The 25,590-nt window shown below is 43.3% G+C and overlaps 2 protein-coding genes across 3 annotated transcripts; one reads left to right on the forward strand and one right to left on the reverse strand.

Moving 5' to 3' along the window:
* The first annotated feature begins 128 nt into the window (after positions 1–128).
* On the forward strand, positions 129–19,658 carry SART3 (squamous cell carcinoma antigen recognized by T cells 3). The gene is made up of 19 exons (XM_010582097.1): positions 129–330; positions 1,232–1,358; positions 2,429–2,533; positions 3,981–4,165; positions 5,210–5,315; positions 6,075–6,199; positions 6,667–6,822; positions 8,000–8,138; positions 8,557–8,664; positions 9,086–9,163; positions 9,371–9,429; positions 10,603–10,712; positions 11,000–11,112; positions 11,524–11,600; positions 11,984–12,147; positions 12,881–13,331; positions 14,032–14,184; positions 15,882–16,069; positions 16,703–19,658. Exons 1-19 carry the CDS (start codon positions 154–156, stop codon positions 16,881–16,883), a joined length of 2,802 nt encoding a protein of 933 aa, XP_010580399.1. The 5' UTR covers positions 129–153; the 3' UTR covers positions 16,884–19,658.
* Positions 19,659–19,753: 95 nt separating this feature from the next.
* On the reverse strand, positions 19,754–23,336 carry FICD (FIC domain containing). 2 transcript variants are annotated; one of them, XM_010582099.1, is made up of 3 exons: positions 23,290–23,336; positions 22,241–22,582; positions 19,754–21,290 (listed from the first exon to the last, which is right to left on the reverse strand). In XM_010582099.1, the coding sequence occupies exons 2-3, from the start codon at positions 22,530–22,532 to the stop codon at positions 20,215–20,217; spliced, it is 1,368 nt and encodes a 455-aa protein (XP_010580401.1). In that variant the 5' UTR covers positions 22,533–22,582; positions 23,290–23,336; the 3' UTR covers positions 19,754–20,214. The 2 variants fall into 2 exon arrangements, with proteins under 2 accessions (XP_010580401.1, XP_010580400.1); XM_010582098.1 differs by lacking the exon at positions 23,290–23,336 and adding an exon at positions 22,721–22,937.
* Positions 23,337–25,590: the final 2,254 nt, after the last annotated feature.

Below are 25,590 nucleotides of genomic sequence, written 5' to 3' on the forward strand. Positions count from 1 at the left end.
GGTGCGTAGCCGAGCTCGGGGTGCTGCGGGAGGCGGCTCGCCCCTCTTCTTGCAGCGCTCGCCCGGCGGCAGTGCGCGGCGGAGGGACAGGCGCCGCGGGGACAGCCCCGTCGGCCGGCGGAGCGCGGCTGGCTGTGAAGGGAGCTGCATAAGATGGCGGCGGCGGGAGCCGAGGCGGCTGCGGTGGCGGCGGAGGAGGAGAAGCGGCTGCCGGAGGGTGACCCTGAGTCGGGGGGCGACTCCGAGGATGAGGGAGACTCGGAATCGTCTGGTGACGGAGAAGATGAGGAGAAGGAGAATGAGGCCGAGATCCAGCGGCTGGAGGAGCAGGTGGGGCCCGGCTGGGCTGGCGGCGGCGTGGGGAGGGGGCGGTGGGGCAGCACCGCGGCCTCCGCCCGGTCCAAGCCCTTAGCCAGGGGGAGGTGGTGTTGGAGGCCGGGCCGGGCCCTGCGCCGGTGGCCCGCCCGCGTTGCTATGAGAGACGCGTCGGCCCTGGGGCTCCGGGGAAGGCTCGTCCCGGAGAACCGAGGCCTCTCCTCGTGGAGACCCGGCCTTAGTAGGGTCTTCCTTTTTGTGACTGCCTGCTGGAATAGCTGCGGCGGTAATTGGAAAAAAAAATAAATGTATGGCTGCTCCTGGAGCTTGACGTTGGGAACTGTCAAGACGTGAATGTTTGGAGTCTTAAGTGGAAACTAAGTGTTTTGGTTGGGCTTGGGTGTTTTTTTGAGGGGGAAATTGCAGAGGAGAGCCCTAGAGGACAGTTCGCAGTCATTGGAAAAAAACTCAGCTAGCTGTCTGGGGTTTTTTTAATTGCTTTTGAAGAAATCAAAACACATTTGGCTCTATTGAAAAAAGCTTTCTTCATTTTGCACTCTTGGGTCTGTTTCTGTAGCTGGTAGCTGCTGTACTGCTGGTGTTGGTATTTGCACTGCTGAGCAGTAACCTTTAGAGTTTAGAGGCATAAGCTAAGCTCTAAGCTTAACTTTAAAGCTTAGTTAAACTTGGAAGTGTTTTTTATAAATGTTTGCTTGTGACCTGAAGGCATCTTGCAAACAATAGTGAAGTTTGGTGCAACTGTGTAGGGAGGTAGGTGTTGTTTGGGCTATGTGAACACATGATGAGATTTGTATGCCCCAAAACAGAGTATGGGGTTCTGTTTTGCTAAATGTTCTCTGATTTCTTCATGTCCGTCACTCAACAGTGCTTTTAAAAAAAAATTTTTTTTTTAAAGCTTTCCATCAATGCTTTTGACTATAACTGTCACTTGGATCTGATAAAGCTGCTCCGCCAGGAGGGAGAGCTAGTCAAGCTCAGGAGAGCTCGTCAGAAGATGAGTGAGCTCTTTCCACTTACTGAAGGTATGGATCATCTTCTACTCATGTTGCAGCTGATACAGCTTAACCATCATCCATGTAAAATACCGTTGTTTCAGTAGTGAAATAATATGTTTATTTAGCCAGGCTTCAACAACATTGTTCCAGTCTAGAGAAACCTGAAAGAACAGATTTGGGACTTCTTCTGAATGCTGCTGGTGTTAATGGCCAGCATTGAGCTTGGCGTCTGCCAGATGCAGGGTAGCGAGCCTGTTGCAGGAATTTGAGTTCTTGCCACTTGTGACTGCCCTGTCCTCTGCCAGAGGCTGCTGTGGTAGCTTGGAACTGGTGGGAGGGGGTGTTTGTGTGCGCCCACCTACTCCAGTCTGTCTGTCTGTTAGCTGGGTGAGTTGCTGCCAGGACACAAGCTGCTGTAGCCCAGGGACAGGCGTATGTTTGCTTGTGCTGCCTTTGCTGTAGGGCTGGTAACGTACAGCTGTGGGATGGCAGCACTGAAACGGCTGCAGTCACTTAGTCAGTGAATGTGACTCAGAGCCCAAACTCCTGCCAAAAGTTTAATTTCACAGTCAAGCAGCAAAAAAATACGATGTTGGTGGAAGTTATAGGTAGCCCTTGAAGTGGGTGTTTCTTTTTTATTCATAACATAGAGGCAGTGTAAATATTGCAGAGGCTGCTCTGCCAGTGTACTTTTAGCCTTGGCAAGGGAAGGTTTCCTGATATGTATGTGGAAACTTGCAGTCTCTAAAGCCATTTACTGTTTCTCGTAAAAGCACGAGGAAGGGTGTACCTCTGGATGCCTCTTTTGATTACTGGTGCATACTGATCCTCTGCCCAAGGTACTGATAAATTGCTGCTTGCAACTTCTGCTCTCTTTAAATATAAGTGGTCTTGTTTAGTACCAATTTGAAAAGGTCTATAATGAACTTTTAAATTAATTGTGAGTAGTTGTGGAGGCTAAAAGTGCTGTCTTCTTTCCATTGGCCCTCTCCCCATTTTTAAGATTGTTATTAAAAACTCTCACAAAAAAATCAACAAGTGGATTTAACTTATTCTTTCTGAACATTGGTGATGTGTTCTAAACTTCTTCCTTTCAGAAATTTGGCTGGACTGGTTGAAGGATGAGATAAAAATGGCTTCTGAAAGCTCTGAGCGAGAGAAAGTTTATGAACTGTTTGAGAGAGCTGTGAAAGACTACATCTGTAAGTTGTTAATGTATGCTATAAAATGTATTGTGTTGCATTCAGATTATGGCTTTCTTTTTCTAGGAAGGTTTCTTCCTTCTGATATAATGCAGAAAATGGACCAAAAATGTTATTGTGAAGTAATTTTCAGTTTTTCTGAAGCATTGGAGTTAAGGCCATTCAAAGGCAATGCTTTAAACGCTACGGCAGTCTTTAAGATCTTCTAAGCAAATGTTGTAAGAACTTTTAAATGCATATTTTGCACTTCTCTAGTCTCTAAGAGCAGCAGGTATTGTGCTCGCTTAGTGAATGCTTTCTCCATTACCCGTTATGGGTTCTTTAGCTCTTTCTTTGAGGAAAGTGAATGGTTTTAAAAGGCTCATTTCTACTCCTGCCTTCTGTGTTAGTTAGCACGGTCTTTGCTGCCACTTCAGCTATGTGACAGCTCTTTCAGAACAGTTTGTAATTACTGTCTGGGAGATGGCATTCCTGAAACCCTGTGAAGTAGGTAAACCTAGCCATGCTGTGGTACGGGGCTCTGATCATCCTCGTTAAAAGTGAGGGAAGTACGTGGTGTCTTGTGTCTCCATTTGTCAGGACCTGCCTGCAGCTGTAGCTTAAAACAGAGAGTAACTGCATGCCCTTTGAGTATTGTGGTGAGGTGCTGAAAACGTGAAGCCTGAAGAAGCAGAGGGCTTGGTAACATCGAGGCAAATCCCTTGCAGAAGCTATATACAAAATGTCATATTACACCACCGGCATAGCTGGCCTCGCAGGGTGTTGGTGATCGTTCAGGAAGGAGGAATGGAGAGGTGAAGAGCTAAGAGGAGGCATCCTCTGGATCTGCTGGGTGGATTGCACTTGGGGTTTGGCAGGACAATTTCTGGAGCCTGAGATGTGCAATCTAACATCCATTGGTTGGATAGTCTCTACTGGGGGTCCCTGAACCTAATTTGGTCAGAGACTGCTATTGGTGGGAGAGGTGCCAGGCAGCTAACACTATTCTGGCACCTCCTCCTCACCTTCATAGTTATGCTGCTTAAGCAGTGTCTGAACAGGTGAGTATAGGAGTCTGGAAAGAGGAGAAGGACCTACTTCAATCTGAGTTATGTAGGAGTGCGACAGCTTTATGGTCTGAGCTCTGCATGTGTGCTTGAGAAAAGTGAAGTTGCTGTTAGGAGGTCTTGATGCATCTCTGATGTAGCTTGTATACCAGAGGTGGCATATGGTTGGTGTCAATAACAACCACAAGAATGACTTATTTCAGAAGAAAACTGTAGCTGCTGTGCTGAACCAAGAGCATGGAATAAAATATTTTAACTTTTCTTTAGTACATTGAATGGTAAAGAAAATTGTCCTGTGTTGGTCTAATTATATGCAACAAATGAGGTGTTTGGGAAGCAGAGAGTTGCCTTTTTTATTTTTGAGAGGATTAGGTCATCTGTTTCTCATAACTTTTGTTTAGGTCCCGAAATTTGGTTGGAATATGCCCAGTATTCCATTGGTGGCATTGGTCAGGAAGGAGGAATTGAGAAAGTTCGCTCAATATTTGAGAGAGCATTAACTGCAGTTGGACTGCATGTGACGAAAGGAACAGCTTTATGGGAAGCGTACCGCGAGTTTGAGAACGCCATACTGGAAACAGCACAGGTAAGGCCAGTCTCCTGGGCTCTTGTAAGAGATAAGTTGTGGTGTAGTTTCTGAAGTCATCTTGTGCTACCCCTTCATCACTCTCTTCTGAGAAAAGAGGCTGTAATGTCACACAGTTGTTTCTTTTCAGCTGTAGAAACTGACCCTTTTGGTCTGGGAAAAACATTCTATGTATTTAGTTGATAGAGTAATGGATTTGTGTTTAAATAAGATCAAAAAATCTCATCTCCAGAAGCAAAGTTTAACTCTGTTGCTTTAGCTTGAACTGGCAAGAATAGCTTTAAATTGAGTAGCTTCATTATTAAATGATGTTCTTGCCAGTGAATATTTTTGCAACATAGTCAGTCATGTTTACATTTCTAGACTGTTTTCTACTTCAGCTTTTAAATCATTCATTATTTCACACTTTTTGTGACTGTTGGATGATAGTGTATTATCCCTGGAACATGCAGTTTGACATCTGTGAAAGATACCTTTTACAAGATAGCCAGAATGTGAATATTTCATTTTATTTTTTGTAGCTTATTACATAATAGACAGAAGTTAAAAGATGTCCCTGCCCATGGTAGGGAGGGGGTGGAACTAGATGATCTTTAGAGGTCCCTTCCAACCCCATTCTATGAAATGCTTGTAACAAAGGAGTAATGGGAGAACAGCCTTTCATTCACAAACAGAAAGAAAGCTGGAAGTTTTAAATCATCTGTGCATACACCAGGGATTTATTGAAAAACCATTTGGCAGCCTAGTGGGTTCGTGAAATGGCACGATAGCATGCTGCTTACTTTTTTTCAGGTTATCATTTCCCTGTGCATGTGTCAGCTTGCAGTGAGGAATGCTTTTCACATTCATCCAGCTTCTGAGTCTAGCAATTTCCAAGTTTTAGCTTTCACAGCAGTGACCTGAAATACAAGTTGGCTGTGTCTGTTCTTCAAGGATCATGTAGTCATTTGGAGCCCAGATCCCCCAACTCATAAACAATATGCCATCATGTTCATCAGCTCGGGCTTGAGGGAACTGATTAAATTTCAATCCTTTTGTTTGTAGCCGGCTCCTGGCAGTGTTCCATCTCCTGAGCAGCAGCAGATGCTCTGCAGCCAGCTTGAGAAGATCCACACGCTGTTCAGGCGCCAGCTGGGGATCCCGTTGTTAGGTAAGAGCTGGTGCACTTGGAGAGATGGCATGGATAAGCCGTGTTACAGTGATCCAGGCATTAGTTGTCTTTATTCTTTTGGTAGAGCCACACAAACTGTAGCTGTAGTACTTGTGTATTCTTTAATCAATGACATTTGCCTGCCTTTAGGGCCTCTTGAGTAATGCACGGATCCCTTTTGTTCAGAAATATTCTTACTCATTGAAACTTTGTTTATCTGTTTCTTCATTACATAATTTGAGGCTATTTAATTACAAGTGATGAGCACAAAACATGACCATTAGGAACTAGGACTTCAGCTGTGATGATCACTACATAAGAACCTTGGTTGGTACAGAGTAGTACGTGCTGACAGCTGCGTTGTTAGAATCCTGCCATATCTACCTCATACTTTAAACTCCTTGAGTGCCTTTTCTTGCTGCTTTGCTTATAGGAGAAAGTTAAGTACAGTTCTTTGACTTCATTTGCATATTGAAAGAATTTGGCTTCTTCTCTTTTCTTTAAAGCCTTGGGAGAATTCTTGCCACTTTAGTTTTCTAAATCCAAATAGGTAGCTTTAATATAACTTGCCCTGAATTTGTGTTGTAGTGCACTGTATAAGATGAAGTGTCTGAACCTTTAAGCATGCAGTAGTGTGACAGTTAAGATCGAAAGTGTAAATAAAAATACAAATATGTGTTAGAATCAAACGTAGCTTGAAATCTGGTTATTTAGTCCCATAAGTGCATTACTGATGGTGTTTCATGTTTGTTTTAATAGATATGGAGGCTTCATATGCTGAATATGAGGAATGGTCAGAAGATCCAATACCAGAAACAATAATAAAGAATTACAAAAAAGCTCTACAGCAATTGGAGAAGTGTAAACCATATGAAGAGGCACTGGTAATGCTGTTACTTATACCTTGCTTCAAAACTAAGAGTTAATTGCTTTGGGGTGATTTCCCCCCCCCCCCTTTTTTTTTTTTCTAGTCACAGAGATAAAGTGGCTGAGTATTACTAGGTGACTCTTTCAGCTGTGAGCAATGTGCAAGAAGCCTCACAACTGGGTGTACGGGAAACTATTGAATCTGTTGACTATGTCGGGCCACCCTAAGGTGTGCATTAGTACTCTGGCTGTTTCCTCCAGCATTGATGAGTATGCTGGGCTAAGAGGAATAAAAAGTAGGGATCTGAATGGCTTAAGAACCAGGGCGATATTCAGAGATATGTGAAAATCAAAAGCTGTTGATACTTAGAGGCTAAGCTCTTGTCTGAAATTTTGTGAGACCTACTCTAAGTAACAATTGAACTGTTTGAATTGTGCTTTATTTAGATGACTTTAATTTTTTGTATCCCTGTTTGTTTTATAGCTGGGTGCTGAAACACCAAAGCTAGCAGAATATCAAGCTTATATTGATTTTGAAATGAAAGCAGGTGATCCAGCTCGCATTCAGTTGATCTATGAGAGGGCTTTGGCTGAGAACTGCCTTGTGCCAGATCTTTGGGCGCGCTACAACCAATATTTGGTAAGGAAAAAACCAGATGTTTGAGGTTTTATTTTCCTATGTGTTTTTTGGTTTTTGTTTTTTTTTTTAATCTTAGCGGCTAACAAACAAATGACCAGTAAGTTCTAACTCAGTCCTGTCCCTTAGTCTTTAAATTCTTCAGAAGCTGATTTTCACTTCACCTTTTGGTTTCTTTCTGTTTTCAGTGGTGTGTTTATTGATCAAGTGAGTATTTCCTCACTTTTTCCTCTAGCTGTGTGTTTTCTCTGTGGAATTAAACTGGGGGTGGGCATCGAGGTTTGTACTGTCTGGCAAAGGGTTGGCTAGGTGTAACCAGCTGTACTGTTGTAAGCCCTGGCATTGTCTCTGGTAGTGAGGCATTGCTTCTGAGGATGTCCCTCCTTTTCTTGTAGCTGTTGTAGGCAAAGCAGTTCAGTGCTGTCTGAATCACTGGGGAGCCTGCCTGTCCTTCAGGAGGCACAGATAAATTAATGAAAGTGCCTGTTTGAGGGTTGCCAGTGCTCTCTAGAATGTTTTGTGGTGGAGAACAAAAAACTTAATTTACCAACAAGCTGAAACAAACCCAGATGTTTACTCTATATTTACATGTGGGCTAGTTCGTGCAGTTTGAAAATCATATTGAACTTGAGAGGCAGGGCTTTACCTGTGGACGGAAGGGCAATCTATTAATTAAGAGATCAGTGTAACTCACTACAGGAGGCTTATCTAGGCTGAGTTGCTCCATTGTCTCTTTATCTTACTAGCCTGAGACAGCAGGTTGCGGGTGGAACAGCGACTGCCTGAGTAGACTATGTGTGCACCCTCTTTCTTGTATCCTTTCCTCCCCTCTTCTTAATGTACTAAGAACAGTTGGGAATTTACTCGGTGCCTTTATTATATTTATCTCATTGGCAGAAAATACCGAACTGGCTTGGTTAGAAGCAGACAGTTAGGTATTGCAGAATGAATGTGGTGTGGAGTTCTTGTTTGTGTTGCTCCTGAGCATATCCTTTCTGATTTGAAGGTGTTCACTGGGTTTTTAGGAACATAGAATTTAAAATACCCATCTTGTCTTAGTTTTTCAAATATAAAATGAAAGTACTCTTTTTAAGGTGTTGGCTCCTTTTAAGCTTGTATTTGTCTCGGATGGTCTCTCTGGCTACCAGGAACTTAAAACTTTGTTGTATGGTTATTTCAGGACCGGCAGCTGAAAGTGAAAGAATTGGTCTTGTCTGCTCATGACCGTGCTGTTAGGAACTGTCCCTGGACGGTTGGACTGTGGATTAGATATCTTTTGGCGATGGAGAGGCATAGAGTTGATCACGGCATTATTTCTGGTAAAGAAAGACCATCTCAGCAAAGCTTCTTTACAGTACAGAACTGCTTTCTGCACTCTGAGTAATGTGTGACAAATGGTGACTCGTAGGATGTTGTAGGATTTGTTTTCACCCTGCTGCAACAGTCTTAAAGCTGATGAAATGTACAGTGGTGTGCTTCTAGGGCAAAGCTGCTTTTGCTGAGTAGCTTTAACTCTGAACAAGCAATGAACAACCTTGCATGAACATTACTGAATTAAACTGGCTTTTAAATTCACTTTCTAAACCAATTTGCTATATGTAGGATTTCTTGTGTTTTCCCGTCTTCCTAGAAATGTAAGGTGTCTATACTTTTGTGCTATACACTGTAGCTTGCTAATTTTGTCAATATCTGAAAAGTAAATATGTTTGTGTGGGTGTTTTCCCTGTTTTCTTTCAGAAATGTTTGAAAAAGCTCTGAATGCAGGTTTTATTCAGGCAACAGACTATGTAGAAATCTGGCAGGCATATCTTGATTACCTAAGAAGGAGGGTGGATTTTACACAAGGTATATATGATATATGTGTGAATAAATATTTGAACTGTTTTCTATGTATCTCTCTGAAGTAGTGGCATTACTTTTTAAAAAAATTAACAGTAGTTTCTTATCTTTCACAAAAACTACTTTCTGGCCAGTTAGTGTCTATAAAATATATGAACTTGGTTTAAAGCAGCTCCTTGCTGACAGAATAGATTGTGCTTTTGCAAAAATGCCCTGGCTTATATTTTAGGTACTTGATGTTTGTTTTTTTTTTATTATGCATGTAGTGAGTTTTACTGAAGTAATAAATTTTGGCTTTTTTTTTTTTTTTTTTTTTCCCCATTTCCCCACCTCCCAGTAAAATAACTGGGTGTTAGGGAGAAGTTGTAGTGGACAGGAGATGAAAATTAAATTATTATTTTAAGGCAATTCTTTCTTTCTTCTAAAGACTCAAGTAAAGAACTAGAAGAGCTGCGGTCTGCATTTGCACGTGCTGTGGAGTACTTGAAACAAGAAGTAGAAGAGAGTAAGTTAAATCATCTGATACATTGTTTTCTCTTCTTCAAAATATTTTTTTATAAGACCAGTTTTCTACACAATGTTTAACTTGTCTTCAAGGGTCTCACATTTTAAGAAAGCTACAGATAAACATTTCATCTACAATGTAAAACTTGTTTAGTAAACACTTTATTTCCGAGAGCCATTCACAAACAGTACTTACTTTTATTCCCAGGATTCAGTGAGAGTGGAGATCCATCCTGCACCATCATGCAGAACTGGGCAAGAGTTGAGGTGATGTTTCTATCTGCTGTATTTAAATTGCTAGACTAGAGGAAATTGATCATTTTAACATTCCAAGTACAGGATGCAATTCTCTTGTACTTTGGCATTTTGTCTGGGTAACTTCAATGAGTATATATTTCTTTTTCCACTCCTGTGTCTGGACTGGTCAAGCATGTAGTATAGATTCAGACTGAAAGCACAACATCCCAGGAAAGAAACGGCATTCTCTGTGAGAAGGTGGTCAGGATTGTTAGCATGTTTGTACTGCTGTGACTGCAGTATGGCACAGAAATGTGTGAGTAGTAACTTGGTTATCAGGCTAGCCACAGTGGCTTGGAACTGCACACTAAGTCTGTGAACTGCCTTGAATCCTGCCTAGTTTAGTGCTGCCTATGCTAACTAGTTTCAAACTAGTACAGGTATCAGTGTGCTGGTGCAGTCACTGTCTGCGAGTGGATGGTTTTTTTTTCCTTCCTTTGCCACAGGCTCATACGAATCAGGATAAGTCATGTTAACTTTTGTGCTATAATTTTTCTGGGCATAATGCATGGGATGGATTGCCAAAGTCTTGGGCATTGTAATCCTCCTGAACAATGTGGGCCTGAACCTGAATTAATTACTTTCCCTTTCTGTCCACTTAGTGGAGGGAGAAAATGGATACATCCAGGTGTGATTCAGCTTATGCTAAAGCAGTTCTAATAAGTCAGCTGTCTAGTGTACTCATGTACCTCTACATTTAGATCAGGTGAATCCCACTTGGGTGTCTTAATCCATTTCCCCTCTTCCCCTGTGCCCTTTCCTAAGCACTTCTCCCTGCTCCATTTCCTAAAAACTTCTAGACTGAGAACTGGGTTTGGTTTGTGTTTAAGTGCTCTGATGACAAAAGGAAAAGTTTAGAAGCAACTATCTAATTTTTTTTTTTTTTTATAATGACCAAAATGAAATGTATGTGGGAGCCAGAAACCAAGATTGATGTAACAGGTGGGCAGGGAAGTATTATTCAGTAGTAGGATTGCGTTAGGTGTTCACTTTGATTGCTCTAAGAAGAAGATCTGTCTTCCTGGGGCTGTGTGCATCATCTGTGGTGGTTTCTTGTTTTGGGGGCTGGGGGGAGGCTGGGGAGTAATGGCGTTGAACAAATAATCCTAAATTATACTGAGTGCTTTGGATGCTGTGTTTCAGGCCCGCTTATGTAACAACATGCAGAAAGCCAGAGAACTCTGGGACAACATTATGACTAAAGGAAATGCCAAATACGCTAACATGTGGCTGGAGTATTACAACCTAGAAAGGTAAGAGCTTGGCTGGCTGGAAGAGTTAATTACCTTTTTAGTTTCCTCTCTGTGTGAGACAAGACTTAGATACTTAGTATGGGTATACTTCATATGGGTTTATAATATGCTTTTGAGCTTCTTAAAGAAGCTCTGCAGTATATTTCAGAAGTATTACAGCAACAATGTGTAGTGCAAGTTTGCTGGGGAAGGAGGAAAAACATTTGCATACAATGTAGTTAAGTGTCCTGTCTTGTAATCTTGATGTGGAGGATTTGCTCCTTACTACCATGGTTTCCCTACCGCAGAGCTCACGGTGATACTCAGCACTGCAGGAAGGCCTTGCATCGAGCTGTGCAGTGCACAAGTGACTATCCAGAGCACGTCTGTGAGGTGCTGCTCACACTGGAGAGAATAGAAGGTAACTAACTGCATGTCATCTTGTTTTACCCAGTCCAGTTAGTGTACAATGATACAGAGTGAATTTTGATCTAGTGTTTTGTGTTCTGGTGAAGGCTTATTTTCTTTTCACTGCTGTAATATACACAAGCAGCTCTTTCCTTTTTTCTTCTTTTCTGGCCTGACTTGGAGCCTGCTGAAATTACTGGGTTTTTCCATGCCTTTTTGGAGTGTCATATTATAAATGAGAGGTTTCTGCTCTGCTTAGTTTTTGTTTTCTTTTTCTTTGAAGGCTACTCATTATATTTAGAATTTTCATGTGTCATGGTTAATGTTAAGAGCAAGTTCCATGAACTCATTGACTCTTATTTTTCCAGAATTGTATTTTCAAATTATGGGAAAGCTAAATACAAGGCTTTTTTTTATCCTTTAGGAACATTGGAAGACTGGGATGCAGCTGTTCAAAAAACAGAAAACAGATTGGCTCGAGTTAATGAACAAAGAGCAAAGGTCAGAACTCTGTGAATTATCTAAGCAGTTTATAGGAAATACCTATATTAAGATCATGCTTGTCTAAGTGTCAGTTTTCTAATGTTGATTCCCGTAGATAAGCCTGAATTGTCTTAAAGCCTTAGAAATATTGATTTTAGTCTATGGTTAACCTCTTTTGATACTCTTCTATCTTTTACCTTTTGACCCTTGGACAGATACAAGAGTAATAATGTGCACTCTGGGAAAGCTGTAAGAGCAAACAGTTGAGAAGTGCTTTAAATGATGATCCCATTAGCGCTATGTTTAATGTACCGTAGGAGAAACCCCTCCAGGTTCAGTACTCTAGAAAATGCTCTGCAATCTGTAGTCACTAGAAAAAAAAAAATCTTGCATATTTGTAGGCTGCTGAGAAAGAAGCTGCTCTGGCCAAGCAGGAGGAGGAGAAAGCTGAACAACGAAAGCAGGCTCGAGCAGAAAAGAAAGCTTCCAAAAAGGCTAAAAAAACCAGGATTGGAGACAAACGCAAAGCAGATGATGATGATGAGGGTGAATGGGGACAAGAAGAAGAAGGTAAAAAAAAGCCAAACTTCAGACCTCTGGCAACAGGGTTATTAGTTGTCTCCCCTCTGTTAGAGGCAGTGAGGAAGTGGTATCTTTAGAGCTGCCATCTATTCAGGCTCTCTTTCTCCTAGATCTTTGTGGTAGTGAAATGAAAGCAAGACTAAATGGTTTTTGATCAACAGAAGTATATGTTTATAAGAACTTCTATAGGGCTTTTTGTATTTCAGAGTAATAGTGATTTTTTTTTTTTTCTTCTTCTTTGTTTAAAAAAAAAAAAGTCATTTTCCTGACTTGTTGAATGATGCTGAGGCATGTGTCTAAATTGGGTTATTCAGTATTGTAGCAGTCTCTTGGAATGAATGGTAACAGAAGATTTTAATAGGTTGCTGCCCCTGGGAGTTTTGAGAGCTCTTACATTTTTGTGTTTCTTACTTTTCCCATTAGACAAAGAGAAAGAACATGAATCAGTAGTTGTAACTGACAGAAAAAAGGCAAAAAATATCCCTGTTGCTTTCATCTAAATACTTGCTGTCTTGGTCAAATAATCTGTTGTTACTCGTTCTTAAAAACCTGAGGCAGATTTTTATTTTGTGTCTTTAATACCTGTCACTGTATTTGTGGTTTCACATGCCATTTCCAAACTCTGTAGTGGTAATAATAGAGGATGGCATAATTTCAGTGCTGAAGGACATAGTGTAATTTTTTTTCTAGTAAGGCTTTCCATTTCATTAATCGGCAGAGCAGCCCAGCAAGAGACACAAGGGTGATGGTGATGGCGTACTTCCTGAAGAAGACATGGAGGTGGAAACCGGGCTGTTTGGAAGAAGTGGACCTGAAAAGCCAGATTGCCCAGCAAACCAGAAGGAAAAGCCATCTACCAGTCGAAAAGACATCCCCAAAGTTTTACATGACAGCAGTAAAGATAATGTTACCGTCTTTGTCAGCAACCTTTCCTACAACATGGCAGATCCTGAAGTGAAACTGAAAGAGCTCTTTGAGACCTGTGGGGAGGTAGCAGAAATCCGTCCAGTGTTCAGCAACAAGGGGATTTTCCGGGGCTACTGCTATGTAGAATTCAAGGAAGAAAAATCTGCTCTCCAAGCTCTTGGCTTGGATCGTAAAGTTGTGGAGGGAAGACCAATGTTTGTTTCTCCATGTGTTGACAAGAACAAGAATCCAGACTTTAAGGTAAACTTTTATTCTTTCAAGTAATAGGTTGAACAGTGGGACTGCATAGGAAAGCTTCCAGAGTATGTTGCTTCCAGAGTGCTTGCATCTAATGAATTCATGTTGTGCTATTTTGGAATGGTAATTTTATGTCTTAGCAGTAAAACTGTTTTCTGGGAGTTCTTGCGTCTTATGTTACTTTGCCATAAACCAGGATTGACATTAGCTTACTCCAAGATTTGCAGAAATCTGCTAATCTGAGCACCTTGTTAATGGTGTGATGTACCCAGATTCTTACCTGAGCATCTCAGTCTGTGAAGTACTTTTTTTGGTTGAGTCATACAGCTGTGGGCATTTGTTACACAACCCACTCATTCTTGTTAATGGTCTGTACTAGAGATCAGTTGTGTAATCAGTGGTTTCCTGCATTATGGAGTTTTTGTACAGAAAAACTTAATGTTCAGATGGTGACAACTGAGCAAGAAGACGTTATCAATGGCTGCCCTCATTGTAAAGGAGACATAGATGTTTAGGAGCGTTTACTTGCAAGTCCTTAGTGTGTGCCTGTGTCTATATGCAAATATCTTTCAAGATACTACTCATGGCTTTAAGGTAGTTTTGGATCATGCAAATATGAAGTACTCTAACCTTTTGGGGGTGTAATAGATTAAAATCCTTGGAGTCTCTGGTTTGTGAACTAACAGCTGCCTTGTTTCTTCAGGTGTTCAGGTATAGCACTACACTGGAGAAACATAAACTGTTTATATCTGGTTTGCCATTTTCCTGCACTAAAGAAGAGCTGGAAGATGTGTGTAAAGCACATGGGAATGTGAAAGACATTCGGCTGGTCACCAACCGAGCTGGAAAACCCAAGGTAGGCATCCTTAATCCACTCTTTAATTTCAAGAAATTCTTTGAAAAGAAGCTCTTCATGAAGTTTGGATACAAAAAGTAGGTTTTGTATTTAAAAGTTGCCAACCTGGCTTTGCATTAAAACTTGTAGAAATGTTTGGATTTATATAGCACAGTGTGCCTTTGTGCTAACAAATAAGAAGTAGGAGGGGAAGAAGAATTTTTCCAAAATACTTCTTAAATTGCACAACGAGTATGTGTGATATAAAGGGGATGGAGGGGAAGATGTTTACAGCACTATCAGTATAGTAAAAATAGACGTTAGTAAGTCTGCAAAGAATATTTGTTTTTAAAGTAATTGACTAGACAGGGTTCATCTGGTATAACTGAGTCCCCTCCTCCCTCTCTTCAGTTTCTTGAGGCTATTGTTCATAATACCTGCTGCAATAATAGATATGCCAGTGAGAAAAGAGGCAAGTCTCTCTGACAGGGCTCATTATTTCCATCCTGGAATAAATGACTCGTTGTTAAATAAGAGACTTTAAACCAGCTGCTGCTCTGCCAAAATTCTACCTGACACCTCGGTCATATCTGAATGTTGGGCACTTGTAACTGGTGCCATCCTGGGGTTGATCTATTTTCTTGCTTTTGGTAGTATCTCAAGTACAGTTCCTGTTGCATGCATACCTTGTAATGAGCGCTGTCATGTGTACCCCAAGTCTTGCAGTCCACGTTCTGAGCTTAGTTTCAGCTGGGATTCTCTCTAAACCACAAATAAATGTACTTTGAATCTGATGTAAAAGAAAAATAATATCTGTATTTCCTGTGGGATAATCCAAAAATACAGCTTAAGGGTTTGAATGTCATTTAGAAGAATAACAATAACAGAACTGAGAGGTGATGCCTCCCAGCTAGTGTACTTGCTGTAGGAGCCTGCCGTAGCAGATGCCGGTGGCTGCCCTTTTGTCTGTTTGCTGGAAATAAGACCCAATTACTGAAGGCACACCAGCAGCGGTGCGGTTATCAGCTGTTACTGCACAAAGTCAACACAGATCCATGTCCTGCAAAGAACGCTTTTGTCACCAGTCCCTGTTCTCAGGGCAGCAAAGCCAGTCTCTTTGGAGACAGGGTCTGTCAGTTTTGGTGGAGCTGCTTAAGATGGGTTTTACTGCTCTTGAAACCAAGGTGGCCGCGATGGCCCTATGTTGGTAACTTGATTCCTTAGGTATGAGTTGTAGCTTAGTGAAGAATCACAGGAGAGTGTGTATATATCTTTCTGTTCTAGCTTTCTGTTCTAGCTCTACAGATTGATTTATCTTTTATTCCACTATGAATCCCAATCTGTTCAATACCAGATTCAGCATGGATATATATGTAATATATATCTCAAAGGGAAGACTTGCCACTGACATGGTAGTTTATTGTATTTACTTTACTGGTATCTTGGGGTTTTTTTGTTTGGTTGGGTTTTTTTCTTTTTAATATATTTTCCACAAATTAGGGCATCATGAATAAGAGTCAAGAAGTGGAGGTTGTAGATGTGTCAATAAGATTTTTTTTTTTTTTTTTTCCCCAGCTAAAGAATACTGGGACTCTGAGCCATGTTTAGGTCTGCTTTCTGTATGATTTTCTTAGCAGCTGGCCAAATTATTTGCAAAAGCAGTCATGCAGAGACAGAAGCACTAAAACTAATGTAGGTTACCTCTTTTCCTTATTTAGGGCCTGGCCTATGTGGAATATGAAAATGAAGCTCAGGCCTCACAGGCTGTGCTGAAAATGGATGGCTTGACAGTGAAGGAACATGTCATCAAGGTGGCGATCAGTAACCCACCTCTCCGAAAGCTGCCAGACAAGCCTGAGGCAGGCAGAGCCTCGCAATTTGCGGTACCACGACAGGTTTACGGAGCGTAAGTATTGGTGAGGAAGACTGCTTGGCAATGCTTAAAAAGGAAACACTGGGTTTCTTTATACACTAGAATGTAGGAATCTTCTCTAGAACATGAGAGAACATTTAAAAGGTGCTGAACCATAAAAAAAAATTGGGTTGCTGGATTGATGAGGAAAAGCAGATTTTTTTTTTTCTTTCACAATAGAAACAGGTCTGTAGTGACTGGAAGTATTGGCCATTGGACATCCCGTTGGATCTGATGTTAGCACCTGAGCACCAATAACTTCTATGTCCTCTCATTCTGGAGAACCAGCCGTTGTTTGCAGTGAGCATTAGGGCTGCTCTTCCATCTTTTAGAGTGCTCCTGCTGCTTTGCATTGCATTGGTGTTGTATTGCATGTGCCCTGTAGATAAACACAGAGCTTCAGTTTCTGGGGTCTGTTGGGCAGTTGTTTTCTGCCAGGACTTGGGTATACTGTTTCAAAGGGCACCCATTGAAAGCTTTGCACTACTTATTACTGAAACAAATGACAGAAATAACATTTAAATGAGTGTTCTTCATAGTGAACAAAGTCCTTTGTGTTTCCCTAAGCTAAAACAGTGTGTTCAAAGAGCACTGGGATATTTTTAAATGTCACTTTTTGTTCTCCAGGCGAGGAAAGGGAAGGACACAGCTTTCAATGATGCCTCGTGCGTTACAGCGCCAGAGTAATCCTGTGGCTAAGGCTGAGAATGGGATGGTCCAGAACTCACCAGCAACTTCATCCGAACCCCTTGAGGAGCCTAAAAAGATGTCCAATGCTGATTTTGCCAAGATGCTACTGAAAAAGTGAGCAAAAAGTCTGCAATCAGCGGGTCTGGTAAAATGTGAAATGCCTTTATGGAAGCCATGTTGTGTCCTTACGCTAGCAAGGAGAGAACGCCAGTCACAATCGTGTGTAAATACTGTTCTGGACTACTGCATTCATCGAGATCAGTGTAGGATGGTACAAATTCAGGTTTTTCTCCTCTGTTTCTAAGAGCAAAGAGTTAAACTATGTTCTGGTAAAATGGTGTTATATGATCCCTCATATTGAGGGTAACGAGGGGGGAAATATTTCCTGTACAGGTTAGGTGCCACATCAAGTTTTAAGAATACTTTATAAATATTTCTCTTTCATTAATGAATGAGATGCAATGTGAAAGCCTAGTGATAACCTTGTCAAGCTCCACTGGTCAGTTCAGATTGTGATGCAGTCATTCTCTCTGATAATGAACCCATTTTACACCCAAACACACGCACGCAGGGACATTCATCTCCTTCCATTAAGAGTTAAATGGCAGATGCTAGTAACTTCACCACAATGGCCTATTTTAGTATTGGGAGAGTTTCTATACATATGTGTGTATATGTATATACACAAATACACATATATATGTATTCAGCAGTTAATGTTCTGTTCGAGTTGACCTGTTTTTTATATTGTGTATTTGTAAAAGACATTCAAATTATTATTTTTAAGTGTCATGAGATAATACTTAGATCTGGTAATTTTTGTTTCCCATAAAAGCTGTACATGTTGTTGCTGAGGACCATTTTTTTTGTTGTTTTCGCTAGCTAGCTCTCATGTCTTTTGCAGGTGGTTTCTGTATGGTTTTGTACAAATGTGAAGTGCAAGCTGATGTTTCTTGGTTTATTAAACTCAAGTTCTCAAAGGTTTTCTATAAATACTGTTGCTTTTGTTTAAATGTGGGTGTTGGAACTGCACTTAACCTATGGCAGCTGGGTAATACGGATGTACCTCGCCTCTCAGGTGCACTGAGATACATGGTGTCACTTGCATACCTTTAAGTAGCTCATTCCATCTAGTACGAATATCCTGGAACCACTTCAGTAATCACCTCAGACTTTAAAATAATCTGGTATGTGATCTTGGACAGAAATATTACTGCTTGTCTGACTAAAACTGACGCTAACTCTAGAAGTCAACACATGCAGGGGCTGAATGTGAGGGGAGACACCAGTACCAAGTTCACTTGTACAACACAAGTACTGCTGCAAATAAACACTATTTTCAGTGCTTACATTCTGTGCTAACTTGACTTGGCTTTACTTTGAAATGATTGAAGCATGTAACATTGGCAGCTGTGGTGATACAGCAAGGGAGCAAGTTCTGTTGGTGCTTTGTCACTGTATGGTGTGCAGCCTCTTTGGCTAGCCATCCAGTATTATCCTGATGATACAGTGGGATTGTATCTCAAAATCAGCTTAGAAACATTCTAATAACACTTCAATAAGAAGCTTTGATTCGTGAGGTGGGAATGCTAAGGCTGGCACATAAGTTTCCTTTGGCTGCTGGGTTGGACTTGCTGCTTTGGAACCTTCTGTAGCACCTCATGCTGCAGTACAGTTGCAGGCAGCTGAAGGAGCCAGGATGTGCACTGTGTAACTTGCTACTCCACAAACTGAGCTATGACCCCTTTTTAGTTCACTGCAGCAGAAGAATGTTTTGAGAACAGCCTATTCCAAACAAAGACTTTTAATATTAAAATAGTTTATTAATCTGTTACTAAAATAACATTTCCCCCCCCCGAGCTCTAAAGTGCAGATTTTATTTATATTCACCTTGCACTACAAAAATAAGCACACTTTGTAAGGACAGAACAACCTTCCTCATTTATTGTTTGCTTTCCCTGTCAGCAGTAATTGGTACATAAGCATGGAGTGGTGCTGTAGCATATAGAGAACTCCTGGTCTTGTCCTATTGTCTGCTTGTATAAAATATGTCCTAGCTACCTTGCAAGTAAGAGAGAGTTAGAAGGGAAGAAACTTAACACTGGCCTGGGACAGTCTAATAGCTTATGCTGTTTTGCAAAGGGTTTAAACTTCACAGCACGCTAAACTGGAATGGAAGTTTTCTGACCTTAGAGATGTTTGTTGGGATCAATTATGCTGTTGCACAACTGCCAAGCAGGGGTGTAGGGAGCTATTCTTCTATGTTAGGCTGCAGGTGCTTTTACCTTAAAAACAAAGATAAGTATGCTGCTTTGAATTGCACAGCAGCTTTCAGGTACTACACTTAACTGCCACTGCAGCACAAAGAGGCTTCATGGGATTCTTGATGCATTTATCACAGTAATAACATGACCTAGTAATTAATTGTGAAAAGTTCTCTTGTGTAGATTGAAGAAACTGAAGTTTTTGGTAACATATTCTTACCAAAATGGCACAATTGATAAATAATAAATTGATAATTGTCTCATAGTTATGTATAAGAACCTTTTCTGCCTACAGCTTTGCAGAAGCAAGCTCTTTTCAAACCCTGAACTGAAATGTATAAGGACAGTTGCGGTTTCCCAGGGCTTCCTGGGCTCTGAGGCAAAGCCTCAGTGCTAGGTAGTCCTTCTGTCTGAAGTACAGCAAAAGCACCCCGCAGTTCAGTGAATAAGAAGTTCATTTCTTCTCTTGTTCAGTCACATCATCTGTAATCTTAAACCAAATACTTCCCACTTGTTCTACAAAACTCACCCTAAGAAAGGCAACTGAAACTAAACATGCACAGTGCTACTGAAAACAGAAGTGGGAGGGGAGAGATGCCTTTGCTGAACTGGAGTTTAGCCTCCTTCCTGATCAGTACTGTCAGACTTGTATGACTGACAGGAAAGAGTCTGATTAATATAGCTGGGAAAGTGCTGTTACTGCAAGGGTTGTGTTTTGGGGGTTGGTGGGGGTTTTTTTGTGTTTTGTTTTTTTTTTAACAACAGGGAAGAGGTAACACAAAAGCAACAATTCAGTTAAGACTTTGTCTTGCCTAGCAGCTCCTTAACAAGGTAAGACGATGCAGTTGACTGACTAGGTGAAGGGTTGTGATTGAAGTGGCTTCTCAAAGCTTAATTTTAAGGAGAAACTAAATTCTGCTTCAGCTTGTTGAGCCCCTCTGCCACCTCTCCCTACCTCCTTCCAGTAGCACAAGCAAGTTATAGTGCACAATCAACATCAACAGTTCACATTTCAACTTGGCATTATGTATATAAATAAATTATATTAATTTAATCCAATGTAAGACACTTTAAATAAATGAAATGCTAAAAAGTGACATCTCCTGTTGAGTTATTTCCCAGCAGGAATACTGAGTGGCTTGGCGTTCTCCCATGTGTTTACTGGCTCCTGAATGTCCACAACCCTCAGGTCTTGACAGGGATAGTTTGTTTGCATCCAGCAGTGCTGCCATCTGCTTCAGGTAAGCCCACGGAGTATTCTGTGGTGGCAATGAGCAACATGTCCAGAGTCGTCTCAGTACACTTAGCAATAAAGCGTATGAAAGGCCTTACATCGCCCTCGTTGGCTACTTCTAAGACATGGTAATACTCGGCCCGTTGCTCCTTGCGGATTGTGATGGGCGGGTAGCCTGCCTGCATTAGTATGAGGTTCATTAACAAGCGCGAGGTCCTTCCGTTGCCATCTACGAATGGATGGATGTAAACCAACTTGTAGTGGGCTAACGCAGCAAATTCCACAGGGTGCAAGCTCATGGCATCTTCTGAGTTAATCCACTGCACAAACTCCTGCATCTGTTTCTCAACGTCTTGGGGATGTGGTGGTATATGATGTCCTACAAACACCTGAGTAGTCCTGAACCGTCCTGCCTCCACTGGGTCAGCATAGCCCAGCACTCTCCGGTGTATCTCCAAGATGTCGCTGATGGTTACAGAGCCTATCCGTGATACCAGCGTGGTATTGACATATTTCAAAGCTGCATGCATGCCAATCACTTCATTCTGCTCCACTAAGCTTTTTCCAGGAACAGCATATCTGGTCTCAATGATGTGTCGTATTTCTGACAGCGTCAGAGTGTTTCCTTCAATAGCAACCGTGTGGTAGATGTGGTGATAATAGGACTCTTCCATCACTCGGCGCAGGGCAGAATTGCCTTTGGGGATTGCCATCACTTTTTTAACTTTACTGTCAATAATGCTAAAATACCTCTGATCTATCTCTTCAACTAAAGGTAGCGTCCGGTCCCGATTGATCAAAGCCTTCTCGTTGCAGGGTGAAATGGTTAGTGCTTTAGAGTACAAATAGTCAGCTTGAAGAATGTCTTTTTCCTCTTCAGAAAAGATACCAAATTCATTCAGGGCATCCACATAATCAGGGTCCATTTTGAGGGCATACACAAAGAGTTTGTGCGCCTTCTCCCGCTTTCCTTGGCGCTTCATTTCAAGGGCTTGATTCAGAGCTGCTTTGGCTTCTAACTTCACTTCTGAAATGCAACAATATCAGTTAGATAACAGGGTAGTGAGTTTTACTGAAGACCTCTGGAGACCATCACTGTTCACTGATAAAAAAATTAAATAAAGCCAGTCAGTCTGTCAGAACCGTAACAGAGAACTTGTATTCCAGCCTTTGCTGGGCTACAAGCGCAGAGGCTTATGCCACGTTTACAGGCTGAGTACGTGGCAGCAGAGCTGTTCCTGGCAGGAAGCGTGGTGAGGGATAATCTGTGAGCAGCATGGCTCAAGCTGACCACAGGCGTGTAGCCATCCCGGCAAAACTCGCTTCAGCCACCAGGCTGCTTTGTGTGGGGGGACACAGAGTCTTAAATACATTCTCTTGGCAATAATGCCAGTTCTCTTGCTAGCAGCACAGCCCACAGCTGCTTACAGCACTTCTATCCGTTTTTTCACTGAACTATCAAACACCTTCCCAGCAATAACAGCTTTAAAACGAACAAAGATACAGTGCTGGAATGGTAATGATTCCTTTGACTGTCTTCCAAATTAACGTCCTGGCCAATAAAGGCAATGACTGCAGCCTGTCATTGCCAGAAAGGCAGTTCTATGACAGCCAGGATTTCAGGATTAATGCTGTGTACCCCAAGTTACTTTGTATTAAGTATACTCTGTATTCCAGTTACCTTAACAGAACTTACTCGTACTGAAATCATGAGGAAAAACTTCTGAGAGGCAAAGCAGCACTGAGAGAACACCAGCACATCGCCCTTCTGTGGTGCAGGGCAACGGAATGCAGTCAGGCTGGCTATGGCATGTCTGACCTCTGGGTGATGTTAATTTGCAGTTGGGCAGTGAGAGTTTGTTACCATTATGGGGTACAGGAGATCATCAGGTAGGGGGGGACAGATCTCTAAGATGTGGGTTGTTATTATACAGAGAATCAGCTGTTCCCCTGCAACTGCCCTGGGGACACTCTTACCTGGGGAGGCTTTGCCTTTCAGCACCAGCAGCTCCAGCCCATTGGAGGTCACGCTCAGCCCAGTTGTTTGTCCTGTGTATCTGGTGACCCCTGAGGAGCCCGCACCCAGTTTACTTTTCAGGAAGGAGAGTCCTTTGAGCACTGCATGGCACTGGTCTTCCACAGCAGCCAACGGGAGCAGTAGCATCACGAGCGAGCCCAGAAGGAGCACAAGCACGGCCGCCCACCTGATTCGGACCCACAGGGTTATCCATTTCAACTCGGGATCTGTCGCCATAGACACGAGATTCATCCTGCTTCCAGCGCAGACACAAGGAACATCTCCTTTCCCACTGCTCCCACCTGGGAAGAGAAACAGCTTTAGCCAGAGCTCCATGTGATGGGGCAAGCGTGGTGCTGGAGACATGGCACCTGTGTGGACTTGTGCATACGTCGTCTGGGTTTCTGTCACAGCTGTTAGGAGTTATCCCAAGCACCCACCTTTCCCTGCCACCTCTAAGCACATCAGGGCAGGGTGCACACAGTGTTCGGCGTAACGCAAATCCTTATGGGATCCGCTACATGTTAATGTGACAGCGGCATAAGGAGGAGACATTGATGCCCATGAGCAGCATGGGCACCGGGCTCTGCAGGGGTTGAAGGAGCTCTGTCCCGTACATGTACGGCGCAGCTACCCACCTCCTCCCTCCCCCAGCTCCCAGCCCTCCTCCAGCCCTGCGACCTCTGAAGGCAAAGGCTCCAGGCCCCTGCGCGTCCTCCCGGTGTGGAAATCCGCCCCCAGACCCTCCCTGTTCCCCTTCAGCCGCCGCTCCTCCTCCAGCACCGTTCCCTCCCCACGTCTCCCTCCCCAGCCTGGCCCCCCTCACCCCCAGCTCCTCCCTGTCCAGGACCTCCGGTTCCTGCCCCCCTCCCCCGGCCCCAGTCTCCCCTCAGGCCGGCATCCTCCTCACCACCGGGCACATCTCGGCCCGGGTCCCCGCAGCCCCCAGCCTCCCCTCAGGCCGGGGTCCCCCTAACCCCGCCAGCACCCCCGGGGTCCCCCCCGTCCCCTTTGCCGCCTCCTGGAGCCGCCGGCTGCCGGCTACAATAGCCCCGCCCCCAGGGACCCCGCCCTCCGCGCCCTGCCATTGGCTGAACCGCTCTTCTTCTCCTTTCCTATTGGCGCTCGCAGCGGATCCTTCTCTCTTGTGTTCCTCCCCCCCTTCCTGCCCTCGGCTTCCTGTGGCGTCTTCCGGGTAGCACCACACCCCCGACGCCGGAGAGGCTCGTGGAGGGTGAGAACTGGTGAGCGTTCACGCCGATCATAGGAGGAGCAGCCAATGAGAAGGGAAGATAAAGGAGGGGGCGGGCCCACTCGACTAGTTAAGGACGGGGGGGCGGTGCCCGCCCCCAGTTGCTATGCGACGGCCGCGGCCTAGCAGGCAGCGGGTTGCCCGTCGCTCTCCTCAGGCTCGGGGCAGGGCCGGGAGGTGGCACCTGGCTAGTGTGGCCTTCTCTTGGGGGTGGGTGGCCAGGAGCTTTCCCCAGCGGGGCTCTGTTGGGGTGCGGTGCTGTGGGGAGGACAGCAAACCGTCCTCCGTGCTCACAGCTTGTTTACTGGCATGGTAAAAAACCCCTTTTCTGTCACTGATTCCTGGCCTTTCTGGAAAAATACTCTTTTTTTTTTTTTTTTTTTCCTTAAGGCAGCAATGTACCTTGGTGCTCTGCACTTTTCCTTCACCTTTTGTCAAATCTCTCCCCATTCCTGCTCTTTAGCAAAAGGAAGGGAAAAGAGACTGGTTTAGGGAATTGCAGGTAACTCAGATTTCAGTATCTGGTAAGACAGTTTTCTACCAGATGCTTACACAGCAAATCATCACTGGCAGGGAAAAATAACCTGGTTTGTCAGAAATAAATTGTGGCAATTTAAGCTCTTTTTCTTCTTTGTAGCTGACAATAGTGAAAAAGCAGGTGCAGTAAACACAGCTCTTGGGTTGTGAGAGTTTGGAGCTCTCCCCCACGATGTGCCCAGAGGAATGCTAAAGACGATGGCCTGGGTTGCTTCTCTGCAGATGGCGCACGTCACGCTTCTGTGCAGCATGGTCTTTTAACCATGTGTTCTTTAGCTGCGATGGCTCCTGTCACTGTGGGGTGTTGCAGGGGGAGGTTTTACCACTTTTGCTTACTGTTACAGCACTGGCTGGGGTGAAGGTGTAAAGAACATGTGTAAAACTTGCTTGTGGTACCGGATAGAGTTTGTTGGCAAGACCTTAGGAAGCAAAAGGAACAAATTTAAATTATTTTAGTAAAATGAACAGATGTTCTTAAACGTGAAGTTCAAGAAAGGCAAGTACTGCATTCAGGAAGAGGAATTCAGGCCCGAAATATGCCTGCCCTAAAATAGGCCCTAATGCCTGCCCATGTGTCTGCCTCTGCACAGGCTGTCCATTGCAAAGCCTTGGAGAGGAGCCAGCTCTGAAATCCCTCCTAAAGTTTTGAGCCTGCAGTATTCTCTCCTCCTTGGATACTGTTCCTCACAGCCTTGCAACGTTTCCTTCATGCCTGTTGGGAATACACCAAGGGTCCCTTTCATGAACAGTGACTTGAAACCACACCTTTTCAGAGGAGCTGCTGGTTCAGTGGTCTCTTTGCATGGTGGACTTCCAACAATGAGGACAAGCCACCTTTGTGTCCGAATGATCAAGGAACACGCTGCCAGCGCTTAAGTAAGAGCATAGTAAGGGGCTTGCTGTCCCATAGTATGGATGCTGTTGGTGCACAGCATCCTGATCCAGGTTAGCTTTGTGCTGCTCCTACACTGTTCTGCTTCCTCTGCAATTGATGTTGCATTACATGGGGGTTTCCAGAGACAGTCTTCCTTTTCTTGCTCATTTTCATTGGGAAAGGCAGTAACCACTCTCTCAGTGTTGGGGCTCTCTCAGATGCTTATTGATTTTACTGGCATTGACATAAGCAGCTTGATGAACTCAGTTCAACCAGCGTCCCTAAAAAGAGACTGACGGCACCTCAGCTCTGAGAGCACTCAGCAGCAAACGGAGCCCAAGGCGATTCCTGCAGCACAAAATTACATGTCCTCCAGCCATTTGGAACCTGCCAGAGCCCATTAATGCTGAAAGAGAAGTTTGGGGGATAATTAGGATTTGAAGGATGAGCAAATCTGTCTGCCCTTCAAGAGGAAGCTTCAACAGAAATGTGTATTTTCCTCAGTGCCAGTGATGTGGCACCCAAGGCTAATTACGGAATAATTATAGAATGATGATATATTTTCCTTTTAAAAATGGTGAGAAGCTCATTTAGAATCTGTTCACCAATTAAATCTGATCCAACAGAGGAGAGCAACACTGATAGCC

The sequence above is a fragment of the Haliaeetus leucocephalus genome, unplaced genomic scaffold (assembly GCF_000737465.1).
Source record: "Haliaeetus leucocephalus isolate CR32 unplaced genomic scaffold, Haliaeetus_leucocephalus-4.0 Scaffold840, whole genome shotgun sequence".
NCBI classification, from domain to species: Eukaryota; Metazoa; Chordata; class Aves; order Accipitriformes; family Accipitridae; genus Haliaeetus; species Haliaeetus leucocephalus.

Bases quoted from the DNA above. Each gene is read 5' to 3' on its own strand.
- SART3 (XM_010582097.1), top strand. From the start codon at position 154: ATGGCGGCGGCGGGAGCCGAGGCGGCTGCGGTGGCGGCGGAGGAGGAG. The intron at 4,166-5,209 runs GTAAGGCCAGTC...TTTTGTTTGTAG, and splicing joins CCATACTGGAAACAGCACAG to CCGGCTCCTGGCAGTGTTCC. The intron at 9,430-10,602 runs GTGATGTTTCTA...GCTGTGTTTCAG, and splicing joins AGAACTGGGCAAGAGTTGAG to GCCCGCTTATGTAACAACAT.
- FICD (XM_010582098.1), bottom strand. From the start codon at position 22,835: ATGTCTCCTCCTTATGCCGCTGTCACATTAACATGTAGCGGATCCCAT. The intron at 22,583-22,720 runs GTGGGTGCTTGG...TTCTCTTCCCAG, and splicing joins CTTAGAGGTGGCAGGGAAAG to GTGGGAGCAGTGGGAAAGGA. The intron at 21,291-22,240 runs GTAAGAGTGTCC...GTTGCATTTCAG, and splicing joins GAAAGGCAAAGCCTCCCCAG to AAGTGAAGTTAGAAGCCAAA.